At 35.6% G+C, this 19,638-nt stretch overlaps 3 protein-coding genes across 4 annotated transcripts; 1 reads left to right on the forward strand and 2 right to left on the reverse strand.

Moving 5' to 3' along the window:
• Positions 1-1,640: 1,640 nt before the first annotated feature.
• On the reverse strand, positions 1,641-2,635 carry Nhp2 (NHP2 ribonucleoprotein). Its single transcript, XM_076902407.1, has 3 exons — positions 2,389-2,635; positions 2,235-2,307; positions 1,641-2,157 (listed from the first exon to the last, which is right to left on the reverse strand). Exons 1-3 carry the CDS (start codon positions 2,555-2,557, stop codon positions 1,926-1,928), a joined length of 474 nt encoding a protein of 157 aa, XP_076758522.1. The 5' UTR covers positions 2,558-2,635; the 3' UTR covers positions 1,641-1,925.
• A 200-nt stretch (positions 2,636-2,835) lies between these two features.
• LOC143428531 (RING finger protein 37) lies at positions 2,836-4,605 on the forward strand. Its single transcript, XM_076903470.1, has 2 exons — positions 2,836-3,553; positions 3,642-4,605. Exons 1-2 carry the CDS (start codon positions 2,931-2,933, stop codon positions 4,477-4,479), a joined length of 1,461 nt encoding a protein of 486 aa, XP_076759585.1. The 5' UTR covers positions 2,836-2,930; the 3' UTR covers positions 4,480-4,605.
• Positions 4,606-5,029: 424 nt separating this feature from the next.
• Positions 5,030-19,602, reverse strand: Vps13b (vacuolar protein sorting 13B). 2 transcript variants are annotated; one of them, XM_076903469.1, is made up of 32 exons: positions 19,373-19,602; positions 18,930-19,199; positions 18,672-18,849; positions 18,485-18,563; positions 18,255-18,430; positions 18,079-18,182; positions 17,758-18,007; positions 17,467-17,654; positions 17,179-17,388; positions 16,962-17,100; positions 16,754-16,871; positions 16,531-16,673; positions 16,281-16,453; positions 16,022-16,198; positions 15,672-15,960; positions 15,414-15,576; positions 14,952-15,339; positions 14,690-14,816; positions 14,443-14,610; positions 14,159-14,382; positions 13,840-14,059; positions 13,553-13,757; positions 13,293-13,470; positions 11,051-13,162; positions 10,883-10,978; positions 7,251-10,821; positions 6,761-7,165; positions 6,505-6,681; positions 6,257-6,427; positions 5,994-6,187; positions 5,578-5,916; positions 5,030-5,502 (listed from the first exon to the last, which is right to left on the reverse strand). In XM_076903469.1, exons 2-32 carry the CDS (start codon positions 19,014-19,016, stop codon positions 5,272-5,274), a joined length of 11,280 nt encoding a protein of 3,759 aa, XP_076759584.1. In that variant the 5' UTR covers positions 19,017-19,199; positions 19,373-19,602; the 3' UTR covers positions 5,030-5,271. The 2 variants fall into 2 exon arrangements, with proteins under 2 accessions (XP_076759584.1, XP_076759583.1); XM_076903468.1 differs by having other exon boundaries at positions 14,690-14,825.
• Positions 19,603-19,638: the final 36 nt, after the last annotated feature.

The following is a 19,638-nucleotide window of genomic DNA, read 5'->3' on the forward strand; positions in this document are numbered from 1 at the left end:
AGCGAATGAAAGGAAGCGGGGAGAACGAATGGGAAAGCGCGAATACGCGGAGAATTTTGAATTTTACGCTGTCTACCCTCGTGTATACGAATAAAAATGTACGCGAGTATACGCGTAGCGATGGACGTTTGTAAGTTACCACCGTGTAAAGCAATTATTCGAATATATTTGAATTGAATTAAAACATTATTTGAAACAAGCCACACTCATCGCGTTATATTTGCGCACTGGCATCGTTATAGCTGCTGTGGAAGAGGATACAGACGAAATGTTTAATTAACACAGTCACGAGATGCATTACTGCCTGATCTAGTAGACTAATGGAAGATCCGAAGCTGATGGAAGTAACCCCCATATGAGAGAAGAGTGTGTTTGTTCCGGCGAGAATGAGAATAACGTCCCACTTGTACGCTACGTCAATTTTAATGTCAATGTTAAATCCCTCGTCGCCCCTAAATGTATATTTTATACTGAAATCGATAATCGTAGAATTAAGGGTGTAGATGTACGTACGGAAACAGGTATAGAACGATAGGGGATCGGGTACGTTACGTTTTCGCGCGCATTTTAGCCACTATTCTCTTCTCGAGCCGTCGTAAAAAATAAAAAGAGTTAGGTTAAATATTTGTCTACGCGTACGAGGCATTTGCGGGCGTTTTAAATGCAAGTATCCTAGAGGATTGGTGCGAGTTTTAACGTAAATTGGATTTACATTCACAAGTAGAAGTATTTTCTACCGTCATTGTACTCTTCACTTTTCTCTAAATTACTTTCACAAGCTACTATATTCTCGTTTATTCAGTTTAAAATTGTACCTCGCTCGCAAAACCTTCGATTTTTAAACGGGAACGATTATTACGATTGCGATCTTTGCCACGAATCGTGTTAAGTAATCGATCCAATTTCACGTAACTTGATCGCATTTAAACAGTTAAGGGAATAGATATCGATCAAGAGAATATTTCGTGTTATAATGTTCGGTATTAACGAACGCTTAATCAATTCGATGCACATGAAAAAATTCTTAATATTTGACGCGCAGGCACGATTTACGTTTCGAATTTTAAACTACTTCATGTATTCAATTTTTCTATTACCCTGATTATATCTACGATCTAATCACAAGTTCATTTTTATCGCTCATGTACACGAATAGACTTTCGAATCTCAAACACACGCCAACAGTTGAGTGCGTCACGGTTTAATAAATATATAACGAACGACAAACGATTAGTAATATCGAATTTTAATATAAACGTCAGGTTTTGTAATTATCTTTAGAAATTACGTTCTCATACATACAAAGTTATCTTAAAAAATTACGGGAAATGAGAATAAAAAATAAAACGGTTGCTCGGAGGTCCCGAGTGGCAATTCAAGTTGATTTCTAAATACCTCGACGACCGATACAATCGATAAACATCTTACATCTGATTTCATTTTAATGGCCTAAAAATACAAGCCAAGTACATATATATATAATATATGCATGCCGCTTTGGGAACTATGATTTTTGTCTCAAGCTAAATTTTAATATTCTATTTTCAAATGCGAGACACAGGTGATAAATAAATCTAATTTTCAATTAGGTCAGTATCCACACCATATACAAATGTTGAAACCAAATTTGCATCTTGATCTCTAATAGAATTATATATCCCTTTTATTACAAATCATCAAACCGACTTATAAGTTCTACTTTCAATTATGTTTTAATGTTCAGTACATACTCCATTGCATACTTTTTGCGTTAAAAGAATGCATTTTCTTTGTAACAGATTACTTTATAACTTACACAGTAAGTTGTTTTTATCTAGAGACATTTGTATAAAAAGATAGTAACGTTTGCTGCAACGCTCTCTTAAGAATGAATTCACTTACTCTATTTACAATGTGATCAATGATATGAGAGTTTAGATATATACCTATAATGGTACGGACAATGTGACCATCGCAGATTTTATTTCATCGTAGAGCTCTTTGTAATCTGAATTTTCTTTAATAAGCACCATAAGGCTGCCTCTTTTTATTCCCATAGCACTACCGATATCTTGCCTTGAAGGTGTGTAGCAATATGGAATGTTTTTGTCTTCGCACACAACTGGCAGATGGCACATAATTTCCATAGGAAATACGTCGCCAGCAAAGACCACCAATCTAATAAAAATACACATGAACATAAGGCGTTTTCAATATCCGAAATTATAATTTATAAATAGACATTCGTTTTATACCCTTGCTCTCCTTTCCGAAGATGCTTCTGAACATCTTTTAAACCATTCCGAAGGTAAGTCTTATGCTTGGAAGCTGAAAGGTAATCCCATAAGAAATTGTTATTCATCGTGATATTGTAATAAGAAACTATTTCAATGTCTCCAAGAGAGTTACCTTTTTTGATGCATTTATAAATTTTTTTGGTTAACTTCTTTGGGGCCATTGGTTTGGCTATGACATTCGTATACTTCAACTTCTCTTCATAACTACCAATTTCCGCATCACCAGCCTCAACTTCTTTCACACTATCATCTATTTCCATTTTAATCGGCGATTGTTCCATTTTATATGCTACAGCGAATATTCACTCTGAAGATTTTACTTTAACACATCCACGTGCTTAAAGGTTCGACGCGCTCAAATCATGGATAACCTAACCTAAGGACTAGTGGCGCCATCTCTGTGGAAAATGTTGAAATTAATACCCGAGTAGTTTCAACATATTTCACAGAGATGACGCCACGGGTACTAAAATAAAATTTTATACAGAATTCTAGCATTTGCATTTCGAATGAGATTTCGCGTACTCGATTGAGTTTTGAGCGAATAAATCACGTATAATTTTAGTATTCGATAGAAAAATGTTACGTTGGTTCGCCATGCATTAAATTGTAATTATTGAATTCATTCGGAGAATGCATTCTTAAAGCAAAGAAATGCTTTTCAATTTTTGTGATCCTCGTTTGAGACCTGAAATTCAGTGCAGTACTGTCAGCACAGAAGGATACGAAGTCACTAATTTAATAAACGATACTGAAAAAGGATTTCTAGCTTATGCATGTATCAAGCCTCCTATAAATATCGATATCACTTTTTTGTGTAACGTACATATCAATCACATTTTGGTCTGGCCACAAGTCGGTTCTCAGAAATCGTCAGGCTTTCAATTGTATGCCAAAACGAGCAACGATACCAGTGTGCCTTACACTTTACTAGCTACTGGTTTTCTGGATTCTTCGAATTGCGGAGTATTGTTTCATCCGTCGAATATTAATCAGAAAACAATCGCTGCTCCATCAAATTTCTTAAAACGTTACATAAAACCTTCTCTGCGTTACCTAACAACGTACATAAACAGCTTGAGAATATGTATATGTAAAACTGACAATTCAGTACCTGCTCTGGGTAAAATTCAAGTATGGGGAACAGTGTCACCACGTTGCGGGAGAGACACAGTGGCTAATGTTTCTGCTTTGTGGTTGAAAGAGCCAGCCTGTTTAATGAAACCTGTAGAGGAGATCAAGAACGATGATCAACCTGTTACTGTCACAAATAACATGTAATCTCTTTAATTTTCTTATAGCGTATACACATGCTGCGTGCATCGTTCATTGATTTACATTTAGCATGTAATGTAATTGTTTCAGAGATACATTGGAATCAACATTGCAAGTTCCAGAATGTTTTTTAGATGCAATTACATACGAGATCATGACACAACCAATCCTACTGCCGAGTGGAAAAATAATTGATCAAAATACATTGCTGAAACACGAGGAGACAGAAGCAACGTGGGGAAGAAGATTAACGGATCCTTTTACAGGCTTGCCATTTAGCGATGAACGTAAACCTGTTATAGCAAGCGCCTTAAAAATAAGGATAGATAAATTTCTGCTTGAAAATAGCAACGCGGAAGAAGTAAAAAAATTACCAAGAGTATTGGGTCGGGCACTGCCTTTGGATGTAGCAGACGAAAAGGTAGCAGAAGTTCCTAAGTACTTGTTAAAAAGGAATGTGATAAATAGAACTTCAAACAATGTCAAACCGAAGTTGCATTGTTCTGTAATAAATATACAAGCCAGTAAGAAGCTTTGCCATAAACTGCCGGCTGTCATAATGTCACGGAAACGGAATGTTTCCGGAGCAATTAAGTCGACAAAGAAAAGAGCAACTGCAGGCTGTAAAGAAGCAGAGGATGAAAGGAAAGATGATTACATCGATACAATAGATTCGATTGACGATGATGAACCAGATATTGATATTAATGCGGCAGTACCAAATCTAAAACGTTTTAATAGTATTCCAGAAAGAAATAAGACAAGCCTGAAATTGGCTAATTGTTCCTGTTGTCCTAATGGCATTTTTTATCAGCTTCCGTGCCAACATGTATTATGTAGGAAGGTTTTAACGTCCATTGAAAATAATCAATGTACATCTTGTGGGAAAATTTATAAGAACAGCGAGATAGAACGGATCTATGAATAAATTAACTGATTATTTCTTATATTATATAGGTTCTTTGATTTTTAGCTACGGATACGCTTTACACTGAACTGCTGTGAATAAAATGTAATGATATCTTTTAATAAATATATAAAATTTTATACACTTTATCGCATCTTGTGAACTTCAGTTCGTACATATTAAATGTTAAACAAATAGCGATAATCGATGTATAACAAGTTCGATGGCTTTTAAGTCACCAAAAAATGTACCCTTTACCGACTCCCCATTATCAAATCGCGAATTTTATGTACCTTGTGCATAATCAATCTGTGAAAATACATGCAGAGAATGTACATAATATGAATTAAAAATGCAACAATCGCAATGAAATTTGTATGTATACTTTTGCAATTTTCCTATGATATGTACATACATAGCACACGTCGTCTAAGAAATGAAGTTCGCGAACAATTTTTCACCGTACAAATTTCCATATAAAAAATTGAAAAAGCATTTCTTATATAAGAGTGTCTTTCTTAAATTGTGCATATACTTGTTCCGTGTGCAAACATATGATAGTACAGTTTCACGAAATAAAATTCATAAATTTCAATTCATATAATATATGGAATAAAGTTAAAATATTGTAATGGATATGTACACATATATTTAGTGTACCTCAGACTTGTTCCGCGCGTTTTACTCCTCTGATAATTTGTTAATTGAAAGCTTAATACTGCTTTATCACGTTTCATTTTTTAGAAGTGTTTAATCACTCTCTCTACACTCCTCTGGTTACAAGAAAATAGTCTAATACGTTCCATTTGTTCATTATAATACTCTAAATCCGCTACCCTGGCTTTGTCTTTTGGCGATATTAAACAAGGAGAGTAAATAGTTACGCGAGTCAGGCGAAACGTAAAATGTGAGTGTACGATCGGAATTGGGTGTAGTATTTTCAAAAATATCAGACTGTACATCACTATTTGTGGAGACACTGGCTAAACCAGTGCTACTAGTTCGTACGTATTCCGCGACTCGCGCTCGCATTTCTCGATCCATCTGTTAACAAAGAACATTTAGTATGAACATTACATTATACTCCAGTAACAGTAAACGATCTAATTCATATTATACCTCGTATGGAGCTGGAGATATAGACCTATTAGTTTGTGTTGTTTCAGGAGAACAATACAAACAGATAGTCGATTCCAAATGATGATCAGCACTTGTTAGATCTTTTAATAAAAATATTCTTTCTACGTTATCTTCAACTGTATTAACTAGTAACAATGCGTGTCGTGTTAGAACCAACGTAACAGCACGACTACTGCCTTGTTGTATCACGTAATCTGCATTAGTAACATGTAAAATGTTGCCATGATTATTTTCAAGCAAGGGTAACAACCACCAAGCGTATCTAATAGTTGCACTATTATTTATGGTTGTATATTGAACCACTGGTCGTTGTCTAGGCTGCAAAGACATGTTTATTTTTAGTTAACTAGTTCTATTAATTATATTAAGAGAAAAAACTGCGTGAAGTTGTTTACTGAAGGTAGAGAATTCCAGCCAGCTCCTTGAAGTAATCCCTGACCAGTTAACGCAACTAACTCTGCAGCCCCGCTTAAAGGTTTAGTAACTACTCCAACAAGTCCAAGCCCAACGCCAGTGACGAGACTCTTCGTCGTCGCTTCACCTGACCAAACCTGTTGCAAAGGATGGTGCGCAAGACCTGCGACTGCGGCTAAATAAACAAAAATTAAATCCTTCTATTCCTTCCTAGTGTTACAGCAGGGTATTAATATTACATTACCAAGAAGACTCATTCCAAGTCCAGTCAAGCCTTGATACAATCCTTGCGCCATTCCTTGAGGACGCATTCTTCGAGACTCTTCTTGCCTCTGAAGATGCTCCTCGTCGAGAGTCAAACGATCTAAATTCCGCGCAACGCTCGATGCTAACTTTGTTACAGAATTTAATGTACCTGCATAGTAAAATATTTATTGCGTGCGAGTGGATTGTGCTGTACAAAAATAAGAAATTGGATAGCGAAACCAATACCTGCTGTAACGTGTCTCATTAAACTAGCGGAACCGTGGGTTATTCCTACAATAAAACCCCATGGTCCTTGTAGTAAACCTTGAAATGGAAGGGAAATGAAATCTCGAAGTCCTGAACCAAGAGCCTGAGCCAAACTTCCTGGAGAACCCAGTATCTCTAAAGATCCTACCACCCAACCTGAGGTATAAAAATGTTTGAATGTTCAAATTGAACATTTATGACTTTAAAACAAAGTTTGCGATGTATGATTTTATACCTGCTCCAAATATAGCACCGGACAAATAATGCATCGTGAGTGCATTGCCAAGTCTATAAGGTGTGGTCAAAATATTCTTCTTTTCGAAAGTGCCAAAGTATAGAGGAGAATGATCTAAAGCCACGTACAAACGTACGGAAGTATGTACACTTAACAAAATAGATACAGGCTCTATCTTTAAGTTTTGTAGCCTCAACGGAGCGCTTAATATTTTTGCGTCGACTATTACGCAATCGGGAATGTACAATCCGATAGTTGAAACTAACGATCTTGTTTTTCTCACGTCTTCCGGTACGAAAAACCTGGGTGGTACCATTGAACTCGCGTAGTTCAGTAGTTGAGTAATGTACGTATCTTCGATGTAAGCACTGATTGGTGCGATTTTTAAGTGAACATCCTTAAGTGCTGTAAATGTTAATAAAACAAATTAATATTTGTAGGAAGAACAATATACATCTCCACTTGTTAAACATATGAAAACCTATAATACCTCTCAATTGTCCTTGATTTTCTAAGGTATAATCGATGGCGATCAAAGAGTTCTCTCTGATCTGTTCTATTTTATTCATTAAACAGCTGTTAGTATAAAATGCTGCTTCCTTCATTACTAGCGGACTTTGACTAATTAGCACAACTGGAAAATCAAAGCCCCCTTGATCGAATAGTTGATTATCTAACTGCAAATCGCCTATAAAGGCACGTAAATGTACAATTCTAGATTTTGCATTAACAGCGGCTATGATATCGGTCATAGACAAGCTGGCCACCTCGATCCTTTGGGCATTTTCATTCATGTCGTGCATGATGTTGATGGTAATTCCACGAAGGCAAACGGTTACAGTACCTTCTCTGATGCGATTTTCTTCATTATCCTTCGCATCATTGTTTCCATTAACTTTCACGTTTTCTATATCCGTTATTAATTGATTTAACTTCATTTGCGATGGTGTTTTCATTTCAGTAATGATAGTATCTTCTTGAGCCGAGAAGAAAGTTGTCACCGAGGTCGAGCTCTCTGAACTCTGCACGTTTACGATTGCCTTATTATCCTCTGTATCATTGTTAAACTTATCGTGCATCATTTCAACGTCTTTCATGTCGCTTTCTTTCCTTAAAAGTCTACTTCTGATATCCCTCGCTGACACTTCTACTTGCGATATGGGAACAATACTGATGTACGTGGTGTAACAACGATTTTGTACAATCAGCTTCACATCACCGTAGGAGGGTAATCGTAGATATTGGTCCATTGGTATAGTTGATATAGAAGACAAGTTTATACCCCTCGACCAACGTAATTCTTTGGTCCTCAATACCTGCTCGTTGTGACTGTTGGTTACAGCGGAGAACAATAGTACGTTTAACGCGTTCGTAATGGGTGCATCGGGTAATCTATTGCTTACAGATGGAATGGAATAATGGCAAGTCGCGTTGCTTTCAATTTCGCAAATCCAAGTAAAGTGCGAGGTGTCTGGGATTATCCCATCCGACGTTTCGTTTGACTGACCTAATAGAATCTTGAAAGCGCAGGTATTTTCGATTAACAATTGAGGATGGTAATCCATGTGAATCATTATGTACGTTGTACCCTTGTCTTCTTGGGTCGTAATAATTACTGGCATGGTGGAAGAGCCATTAGGTATGGTGACACATTTACGGCTCATACCCTGGTCGACTCGGACTGGACAGGACCATTTGTGTCCTAAACTTAAAGACACGTAAAGCACCAATGGCTCCACGATATCCTCCATATATAATGTGTACCATTGTGCGATTGGTATGCCTTGTTTCTGGTCCTCAGATGGTAAAATATTCAAACTATAAGGAGTAAGGTCGTTGGGTAACTCAAGCCTAGTCGCATCCTCGTGTACCGCTAACGTGGCGATGCACAATTCTTTGGATGTCAGATTACTGATAACGTGACTACTCATTATACGTACGAGGCGTATATCTTCGTGCATGCTGGAATTGATGCTCATGATCGACACGCTTGAACCACAGTCAACGCAGGATTTAATGTTCCCTTCGACTGGAATCAACCCGCCGATCCTTGGCATGTAGAAACTCTGACTCCAGTCGGGTCGAGTCAGTTGCAAAGCCTGGGATGTGTAAAAGGTGTCGCCGATACCCACGCACAAGTGAAACGTGCCCTCTAACTTCGGTGGTGTTACGATGCCATAATGAGGGATCTGACACAGTTCGATGTCCTCCGATACGAGAGACAAGTGGCATCCCATAGAATTTAACATAAAACACCACGGTTGCAGTTCCAGTAGTAGAGTACTCGAGATTAGTCCCGCATCTTGATACTTTACTTGAACGTGCGTCTGAGGTTGTTCCGCGGATACCCACTCTTCTATCTCCTCACCTTGGAACGGCCATTCCGCTTCGTCCTTCTGGTTTTCAAGATCCTGCAGAATGGAGTCGATGTCTTCGATTTCTGGCCTCCTAAAAAACTTCCTTTGATCTACAGAACTGTACGATAAGGGTACATATGGATTGGACGTAGAAACTCCGGATTCTAATTGAAACGTTAGTTGATGGAAATGCTCGAATGTCCCTGGACAATACAGTTGTTGTTTCTGACCACGACCATTCACCATTGTGCTTAAAGATATCTTCAGTGAAGGCGTGTCCATCTGCACTCTGGCTGGTACTGGTAAATGTGAACGAATCATGTAAAGTGGACTAAGCACGGCTAGCACTTTTGTCTTCTCTTGAATCATCTGCGTTACTATTCTGACCCAGATACTTAAAAACTGTCCGCGTTCTTGGAGCGGTACTTTAACTAGCCACGGTTGTCCCCATTTGGCGTTAGGTTGAAGTGGAATGTCTCCTGTCCAAGATAGATTTGGTACATTGGTGAAACGCAAACGTATCGCCATTTTCTTGTTTCCGTCAAGTAGGATGGATGGCGGTCGACTTTTGCCGGAGACAGGATACACATCTTTCAGCACAGTCACCTTCGAACCTATATCAGACTCGTATTTAACCAGTTTCATTTCAAAGTTGTCGGTTAACTGATTGGAAATTATAAGTTGCCCAGAGAATGTTACGAGCTTCTGCGTGGCTGAAAGCGACGTAACACTTACGAACGCAGAGGCTTTGGTTGCAGAGTTACAGAATTCTACCGCTTGTATTCCATCTGTGCCAACAGAAAACGGTTTGCTCCACAGCCAAATATTTTCTTCTACCGCAATTCGTAACATTTTGTTGCCAATATTTCGCCACGAATGAAATGTGCATTGTCTGCTCTCCAAGAGTAAGTTGTCTCCTGTACCACTTTGACCGAAGAGAATAGGCACGTTGCTATCATTGGCTACTACGTAGCGTGTGAACAAAATACCGTTTTTATCTTCTTCTTCCAAGGCTGCGTACCATAACTGCATCGACACCGCGAGCGTATGAGCTACCGTTGGACTCAATTTCAAGGAAAATGGACTACACGTTAACGTTACATCTGTTTTATCCGATAAAGACAATTGGAATCTCGCTTCTAGAGGATCTAGTATTTCTTGCATGGTTAAGTGATTGTAGTCTAGTATGTGCACTCCGAATGTACCGCTGATATCAATCAGTGTGGAACCGTCTATCCATCTGTTAAGCACAAGGATGGCCGCTTTATGATCCAAAGTCATAAAACATTGAGTTTCAGGTATGGTACCCTTCAGAATATAATTCGTTAACGGAGGTTGCAAATTATTGTACATAACTGTGCTAACGTGATTATACATGGATACATGGATGGCGCCAATGTTAAGTGCAGCTTGTATGTTAGGAATAATGGAGGAATTAAAGTATGAATCGATGCGCAGGCAGGCTGCGAGAATGCGAGCCGAAATTATGGTCTTGGAGAGTGGTCGATTGTTGTTTGACAGTAGAACTACACGCCATATGCAGGCTACTGCTCTTGCAGGAGCTTTTTCAGGTAGCTCTAGGCGGTAGGAATCAGTTTCCGATAAATAAAAATCAGCGTATCTCTGATAGGACATGTGACAATCGCTCCAATATTCCAAAGCGCAAAATACTTTATCGACGTACCCAATGTCCGAATCTAATGTCTAAATAATACAGTTGGTAAGATTATTAGATGAAATTCTTCTATTGTTGAGGAATACTTACTTCGAATGGAACCGGCGATACGTGTATTTTGGTCAATGTTCTTGGTTGGGGATATCTCCAAGCCATCGCTTGTTGGGGATAAGTAAAGAATATTACCTGAAAAATTAAGAATGTGAATTTTCTTTAAAGTTATTTTCTATCGAATAAGTAAATGTTTTTTAAACTTACTTGATACGGAAATGGTAATTCATCAGCATTTCCATTCACAAATTGAAATGCACCAGCTTTCAGATCGTCTTTGTAATGTTGCTCAGTCGACAATATAATTTGCCTCTCATTGTCTTTGCACTTCGATGGAGACGTAGTAAATTTGTTTAATAATAAATGGCAATCTTCTATGACGTTTTTTATAATTTTTATTTGTTCTGGACCAAAATCCAAATAAAGGCTATTGCTATCTGCTTGAACCTGTATCTGTGGAACTGAATCAAGGTTTAACCAAGTCTCCCAAAGCAAACAGACAGTAATATTACAGCACCATGGATTTAAGAGAACTTTTATGTTCCCATTAAGAGTTGCTGATACTATAAATGAATCTATGGACGTGTTGGAGTATATTCTGTCGGGTCTAAGGAGAGATGAAATACTTCCCGATAAAGAAGCTAGACTGGTTATTATTTCAGCGCCTGAATCAGTTATAAGAGACACCACAACTTGCTTCGTACATATATTCAAGTCAGGACAATTTACTTTTTTAGGCTTCGTCAGCGAGGGTGTTTTCACATCGTCAAAATGTTCTGGTAGTGTTCCTTCTTGCTGCTTCGCAAAGCACGACAATATTTTATTTTTCGTCATGTATATTTGATTTAATCTCGACAAGGAAAAATGAACTTTTGTAGGTCTACCCATATCTATGAAAAATTGCGGATTTTTTCCCACAGTTTTCTCATATTTCATTGTTATAAAAGATGGTGGAATGCCTGTGTCCGGATGCAAATCGCCATTTTTCGTTTCGATCATAAAAACTTTGAAATCTTTCTCAGTTGGTATTGAAACTAATTCCTGATTATCTCCAACCGCCATCGTTACATCGAAGCACGATACTTGTACTTTTTGCGATGGATGCTGCTGCGAGAAATAAATATTCGGTTGATTGACCATTATGTAAAATAGTGGTTGCTTCTGGCTTTCACTCTCGTCTTCTTCAATCTCGTTTATATCAACTTCATACTCCATGGTTGCTTGATGGATATCATAAAGTACGATTGTTATTTTCCCACAGTTCACAAGGAATTCAAGTGGTGAAAGTATCGAAGTATCCAAGGATGTTGGTTTTTCAATGATTGTAGAATTTACACTAGATGTTTCAAAGTCTATCCCACTATCTTTGGTGAAATCAACATCTAGGTCGTCAGAAGATTGTTTTGTCCAAGTAATCTGTTTAATACTTCCTATGGTCGACATAGGCTTTTGCAGTATGTTAACAGAAGTGGTCATTTCATCACCACGTTCAAAATTTCCTGACAATAAATTTTTCAACTCAACATTCAAAATAGAGATCAACTGAATCTGATCCAAATTTATCGTCACTTCGATGTCTGTAATACAATTCACTTCAATTGCGCTTCCGCAAACAGTAATGTCCGGTTTAAATAGAACAGGTGGAGCGATAATCAAGCATAAATCGAATTTTGATAATAATGGAAGCGTGGAGAATTGTCGTTCTAAGCTACTTCCGTGTCCAAGTTTATTCCATTCTAATGCAGGATTTTCGTTCATAGTGTAAAGATACGATTGAGATATTTTTTTATTTATACTCATTTGATAGTTCTTCCAAGTAGTCGTATGGGCACATATGCTTTTCACATTAATTTGATATTGTCGATCTTCAACAGCGGAACCTGGTATGTTTAAAATATTCGCTTGAGCCGCGAGTTGATATATATCAAATCTTAAAGGCGTTCTACAAATTGGATTCTCAGCGTGCGGTGCAATACGGATTCCATCTAATTGAATCATTAATAGATCATGCTGCGGTTTGAATTTTGTGATGTTCGAGGCTGGTAGCATCAACCGAAGTCCTTTAAAATCCAGATATATTAATGGTAATACTTCGTTATCGAGGCTGGTAATGCTATTTAAGCGTTGTGTTACGTTTTGCTCGGAAGCTTCAATAGTGTTTTTCTCAACAGATTGATAGAAACATGTAAATGGCTTTATTAATTGCACGTATTTACTAACTATACTAAGCGGCAAAATTATGTCCACCATTTGGATTTTTACTACTACTTCGGAAATGTAACTATTTGCAGACAAATTTGTTTCTGTCATTATATCTTTCTGAAAATTTAAAGAAGAATTATACATACTGTCGAAATATATTTTGGCATGCTTTAAACTCTAATGATGTATTGTTTAGTGTCGTTCAGAGTGGACTAGTTCTAATTATTTTGAAACATTAAACGCATACCTTCTGAGCCTTGTGTCGTTTATAAGTGCCCCATCGTGTGTGAACATTTCCTGACTTTGCTCTTGTCAGAGTAAAACTCAGAAACCCGGAGTCATCTCCCTTTTCTAAATTATCTTCCCTTCCACAGAGAACAGCACCTACATATTCACCGACGTCCCAAGTTAGTGAATTTGGTGACCTATGAAAGAATAATTTTTAGTACTTGTTTCTTCTTTCTTTTTCTTATAATTAAACATTTTCTTTTTTTTGTAATTACATACCTTGTATAGTGAAATATAGTAACTGTTGTAACTTTGTTTTTTAATTTAAAATAGACGGGTTGTAAATCTATGGAAGTAATAATATCTTCTAGTTCAAGAACTAATTTTAGTGAGGACAAAGTTTCTTTCTCTGTCACATATAATTTAATTGCTATTTTGGTTATAGTCCATTGAATCCATGCAGTTAAAACTAATTCGTCCGAGTCTAATGAAAAAAGGAAGGAGAGGGATTAAGAGATACGTATCATAATTTATTCAATTATCAGAAAATTAATCGAATTATGTACCTGATACAATGTCATCTTTTGAAGTTGAAACCGTGGAGTTTGTAGTTGTATCCTCCGGGTAGAGTAATTGGGTTGGTGTAGATGGAGTTTGTGGTACAATAGGAAGAACTATTTGCGTTTCTGTGCTTATTTGAGTACTAGCTACAACACTTTTATCATTAGTGTTTGTAACTCGTAATGCGCTTAAAATACTCGAGATTATTTTACTCATGAAAACTACCTATAAAAACATTTGATATTTATGTAATAACGCAAAAATATGTAATATATGTTTCTAATATTAAATATATTATATAATATATTTTTATTGAATATATACTTGTTCTTCAGATATCGAAACGATAATGGGAGAATTATCGATATGTACACAAACACCTAAAGCAGTTAGGGTATTTCCTCCAGTCTGAGATGTTACAATTTTAGTTGTTAGAGCAACCGTAGCATTTAACGACATCTTTTTAATAAAGTTTTTTTGTGTCTGTTGTTGTAACATGTAACAATGAAAATCGACAAGACTCAATGTCCACGGAAAACTTTGTAATTCTGAAATAAATCGCTATGAAAATAATGTTCACCGCGGTGCATATATTTTTTCTCACTTACTATTTGTCCACATTGTTTTTGGTAATTCAACTGGTAATTCTTGGAGATAAGGTGAAAGCAACTCGAAACTTATGTTAGACGAATGAACAAGAAGCGCAGGTAATTTTATTATCAACATTTGCAACTTATTATCATTTCTTAACGCTCTGTCTTTAGCCTCTTCTATACCTGAATTAATAGATAAAGATTTCATTATGAGAAGTTAAAAACGTATAACTTTAAAAATTTATATGCAAAATTTGCATACCATATGCACCGATGCCACTCATTGTTGTTGATGGTATATAAATAACAATATGTCCAACACATCCACTTAAGACAAGACCACACCACCATGGATACTGTTCTGCTAATCTGGCCAATATTCCCAAATTCTGTAAGTTCTACCACAGATTACTTTTTTATAACTAGTAAAAAGTTACAGAAATAACGAATAAAATAAATTTTAATATTCATAAAATATTACTTGATATTCCATCATTGACAAGCCAAATAACTATGCAATGTACCTGTCTTTCATTTTCGGATTTAGAATCATGTTTTTTTTGACTCTCATCGTTCTGCAGAGTTTTCGATTTTTCTGTCGTTACGACTGACTTTCGTTTTTCTTTGTCTGATGAACTATGCACGCTTTCGTGCAAACTGGGAAATGTCTTTTTCTTTGCACCAGTGTCGGAAGACGTACCCTCGTGATGTTGTTGCATTTCTGGTCGCGTTGTGCACAAAGTACCCAAATTGTAATATGTTACACGATACTCCAACCATCTGAATAACAGTGGATCAAGTGAAGCTCTGATATCTGCCATCTGAAGCGAAACCAAAGGTGGATGCGTCTGCTTCTCAACATCTTGCGGGAATTGTATTATAGCCGTTAGTAATGATTTATTTTCTGTATCGCTAAAAGTAGAAATGATATTGTTATTGCTGTTTTTGGGAGTAAAGCACGTGTACAATTTTTAAGTAGTACTAACCCGTGAGTATTGCTTTCTGGGCCTGAAAATATAAAGGCCTGCTGCGATTCGTTAAGAGCAAACATTTTTATTGAACTTATGTTCACTTCATTCGATATCGTAACTAGAGAACTCAACTTCTTGCAATTTACATTTTCTAATAACAATTCCAGGTACACAGGATCTTAAACATTTGTCATTGTAACATAATATTAGTTAAATGTCCTTAATTGATCAATATAAGTGATATATATTATTTATAAATAATGTAGCGCATACTTGTTTCTTGACAGGCATCGTTGAATAGAGAGGAACACACAAGAGGATTGGTTGTATCATTGGAATTGAAAATTGAAGTTAAGATAGACACAACAACCATTAACTTCGCTTTTGTACCGGTAACCGTAATACTATCGATATGTGCTGCATACGTTTCGTGTATTGAATCAACATCTCTCCAATACTGTGGATATAGTAATTTTTTGATTTGGCAATCAACCGAGTAAGGCATTATGATTGATGTATGACAACTTTTCGTTAAGTAAAGTTGACTTCTTGTCCCATTCACCTAAACAAATGTACTATTATTATGAGAAATGTTGTCATGTATCGTGTAACAGTATAATTACCTGTAATGTAATAATCTTGTGACACTGGTTAAACATTTCAGTCGGAAGATCGGTTTGTTTGGATGCACAAGCTGCAAGTCTAAATGGGTATAAAGGTTGAAGCATAGTTACCAATGCTTCATCACATTCAATGCTCACAAAAGGATCGTCTGTAAGAGCAGGTGTTAAAGGCGTCGTCTAGCAAAACAACACGAAAAGAGTAAATAATAATAACAATTATACATATTTATTACATTTTGTTAATTCGCATGTTGCTTACTCGACTTTCAACAATTTTTCGTTGCCGCGGTAAACCGGTAATGGAATGGTCAGCTAATTGTAATTGAAGGGCAGCTTTCATTATGATTAGTTTTGTCTCAACCATGGACACATTTTCCCTTAACGCTTCATATTCTTCCAATGTAACAGGAGGTAATTCATCCACAAGTGGATCTAATAATTTATAAATAATAATTTCTTATCCAAATTTGTTTGTATAAGTATATTGCCCTTTTTAGTTGTGTACGTACCTGGTTTGGTAACAAGATATGGATTGTAGTCATAATTTGCGGCAGCTTGTTTTATTGTTTCGATACGATGAAAAATACCCGAACATAATCTGATAGTCAAATCACTTATAACATATCGCATTACTCTACGTTCATGAAAATTGCTAAAAAAATTTATCACCTTAGATTTTCGAGTTAGATATATTTTTATTAATGTTTAAACATATTAAATTAATATGGTTACCTATATTCAAAATTCGATCCAAATTCTGTCAATTTTTCGGGTGTTATATCATCTGGTAGTTCTACACAATGAACGTAGTCCATGACAAATGCAGGGCATCGTTCTACTAGCCGTTCCTCTAAAAATTATTTTAATACAATATTTGTTACATATATTTTAAATATATAATAATTTTTTTTTATTATATGTAGATATTATAATCTGTTACCTGAAACTGTCAATAGGTAATAATATATCCCTTGTTTATACTCTCTTTTTTTCCCTTTATTTTCTACTGAATCATTGTCGAATAAAGAGTCTTTTAAGTAATCACTATTTAATTTACCAGCAACTAAGTATAAAGGTGGCTAAACAAAAATTGTCCGTTACATTAATCCTCTTTGTTTCAATTCCAAATAAAAAATATTAAACGAGTGGAGTATTACTTGTGCTCCATCAACTACTTCAAGGTGTCCGCAACTGCAAGTTCCCCTTGGATATATTCGTATGCAGCCCATGCCCATTTGAAAACTAGTCATTGCTAAACCTTGTAGCAATGTATCAACTACTACACCATTCAATCGCAATGTTAAAAATGATTTGTATCGAAGCTTACGAGATTTATAAAATAATTGCTCTTTAACATTTTCAACTGTCTATGTAAGATGAAAAAAAAATCCTTCAGTTCCTGAAATTGTAATAGTATCTTTCATGTGGTTTTTAAAAGTACATACCTTAAATGTTAAAGTGGCGTCTTGCACATATATGCCCAGATGAATAGTATGACCAGAATATGCCATCTGTTGCTCGGTAGACCAATCGTTATCCCAATCAATAGGCAATAAGGATGATACCATATTCCAAGCCCATCCACCCCATCCTGTATTATCTGTAGCAGTTCCACTTACAAGATCTATGTCATCTATAAGATAATGAAATAGTTAGCAAGTGACACTATCATATAAATATTTCATAGTGATATTAATTGGAATATGATATGTAAGCTAGGATGGTATGAATAAAACCTTGTATGTTATCTTCTCTTTCTTCAATAGAAATTAATGATTTTTCTCTGCTGGATGGAAATTGCTTTGTTTGTAAAGCCATTATCAGTGCAGCCAGCCTCAGCAACATTGGTACTTGTTGTTCTGTTATACTAAATTCCATTTTCTGACAATGAAGGTCTAATCGTGTAATGGAAGCTTTCCTTGCTGTGTTGCTATGATAGTTTATGATTAAACGTATTATAACAGAACATCGGTATAGAACGGGATCCTTGAATAGCAAAGTAAATGACATGTACCTGTATCTTATTACATGGAACTGGCAATAAAAATAATTAATACCTGATATACTTCTATTTTTCCAGATGCATCCATTTTGTCTAAACATAATGTTAGATCTTGAATAGTAATAACTTTTCTAAGCATAACTTCGTATGCATTAACATCTGCAAATATATATAGTATCAAAATATATTGGTATTGTAATTCTTTAACGCTACATAATATGAGATATATACCAGTAAATGCTGGTTCCCATTTGTTGTCAACAGTCTGCATACTTAAAAATCTGACATTGACACTAAGAACAATATCCTCTTCCACATATTTTAGAATTAAATTATTACAATTAATTGTTATGTTATTTACAACTTTTGTTACTATGCTTTTTATGTACCCAGGAGGTGCTTCTTCCCTACAAGTCAATTGAAATAAGTATGTGGTATGATAATAATGATAAATTACTTACTCTGATATTTCCTGCCTCCTTTGTGAAGTAGAAGGATTGGTCTCCACTTTGCTATCATCTTTTAATTTTAAAATGCATTCTGCGAAAGAAAGATCAATACTTTACTTCAGTATATCTATAAGATAAGGGTACAAATCTGAGACTTTTACAGTGTATCATGTATATGCAATACATATTCAATATTCACCTATTGTATTAATAGTAATCACAATTGGCTCTGAAGTAATTTTTACCCAAGGTACATGAATAAGCAATTCATGTATGTGGCCACTAACAAAAACGAAGGGAAGATTCAATTGTTCTTCTAAAACTTCTAATCGTAAGTCAAGATTTTGAAATGATGCATCACCGCCCCATAAAGAAACCTGAAATACAAAAATTGTATTAACATATACTGGAAAATATCAAATGTATATATTTTCACATATATATACAATTAATATACCTGAGATTGTTCCGGCTTAAAATTCTTCACATACTTTTCAACGTAACTAAGAATCACTGGTGTTATATACGATTCCAATTTGAACATCGTGTCTGATAATTCCACATACTCTTACAAGTGCGACAAATTCATGTATACGTAAAATGGTTTACTTCTTATATTATTAATTTATTGAATAATTAATGTATAGATAGATGTAGCAACGAACATGATAGTAGAAAAAAAATTAATATTTTATCATATATAATACTTAAAATTGTGAATGTTTACCTGGAAATAGTAAAATTATTTAAACATTAGAAGTTTTAAGGGGAAAGTGAAATAGGGTAAACAGAATCAATAGGCGCTTTGAAAAATGTATTTTATTCTCCTTTCATTTTGATATAGGGATGAATATAAGTTATAATGTGCTATTATTTAAGGTTTGTAAAGTACATATTAACCTTATCAAGTATTGGCAGACGACCATACGATAAATTCAAGTATAAAAATACATTCTAGAAATATACATATCTTGCATATGTTTGTAATGAAACATTAAGTTAAAAAGATTCAACGCCACGTATGATTTACAATTGATTGTATTTAATCTTAATTTTATGCTTTGCAGAGACGATACAGTCTTATTTATGCTGTCTGCTGTAACCTTTAAAATTTGACATGTACTGTCTGATGCATGTGCACGGTAACCAGAACGCGCAAGCATTCC

Source organism: Xylocopa sonorina, chromosome 10, assembly GCF_050948175.1.
Source record: "Xylocopa sonorina isolate GNS202 chromosome 10, iyXylSono1_principal, whole genome shotgun sequence".
Lineage (NCBI taxonomy): Eukaryota > Metazoa > Arthropoda > Insecta > Hymenoptera > Apidae > Xylocopa > Xylocopa sonorina.

What these genes read in the sequence shown, in the direction of transcription:
- Vps13b (XM_076903468.1), bottom strand. Translation starts at nt 19,016, where the DNA reads ATGTTCAAATTGGAATCGTATATAACACCAGTGATTCTTAGTTACGTT. An exon ending in ATATCTTGTTACCAAACCAG is followed by an intron (nt 16,454 to 16,530) that starts GTACGTACACAA and finishes ATAAATTATTAG; the next exon opens with ATCCACTTGTGGATGAATTA. An exon ending in AAAAACAATGTGGACAAATA is followed by an intron (nt 14,383 to 14,442) that starts GTAAGTGAGAAA and finishes GATTTATTTCAG; the next exon opens with AATTACAAAGTTTTCCGTGG.
- LOC143428531 (XM_076903470.1), top strand. Translation starts at nt 2,931, where the DNA reads ATGCTTTTCAATTTTTGTGATCCTCGTTTGAGACCTGAAATTCAGTGC. An exon ending in GTTACTGTCACAAATAACAT is followed by an intron (nt 3,554 to 3,641) that starts GTAATCTCTTTA and finishes TAATTGTTTCAG; the next exon opens with AGATACATTGGAATCAACAT.
- Nhp2 (XM_076902407.1), bottom strand. Translation starts at nt 2,557, where the DNA reads ATGGAACAATCGCCGATTAAAATGGAAATAGATGATAGTGTGAAAGAA. An exon ending in TTATAAATGCATCAAAAAAG is followed by an intron (nt 2,308 to 2,388) that starts GTAACTCTCTTG and finishes ATTACCTTTCAG; the next exon opens with CTTCCAAGCATAAGACTTAC. An exon ending in CTTCGGAAAGGAGAGCAAGG is followed by an intron (nt 2,158 to 2,234) that starts GTATAAAACGAA and finishes TATTTTTATTAG; the next exon opens with ATTGGTGGTCTTTGCTGGCG.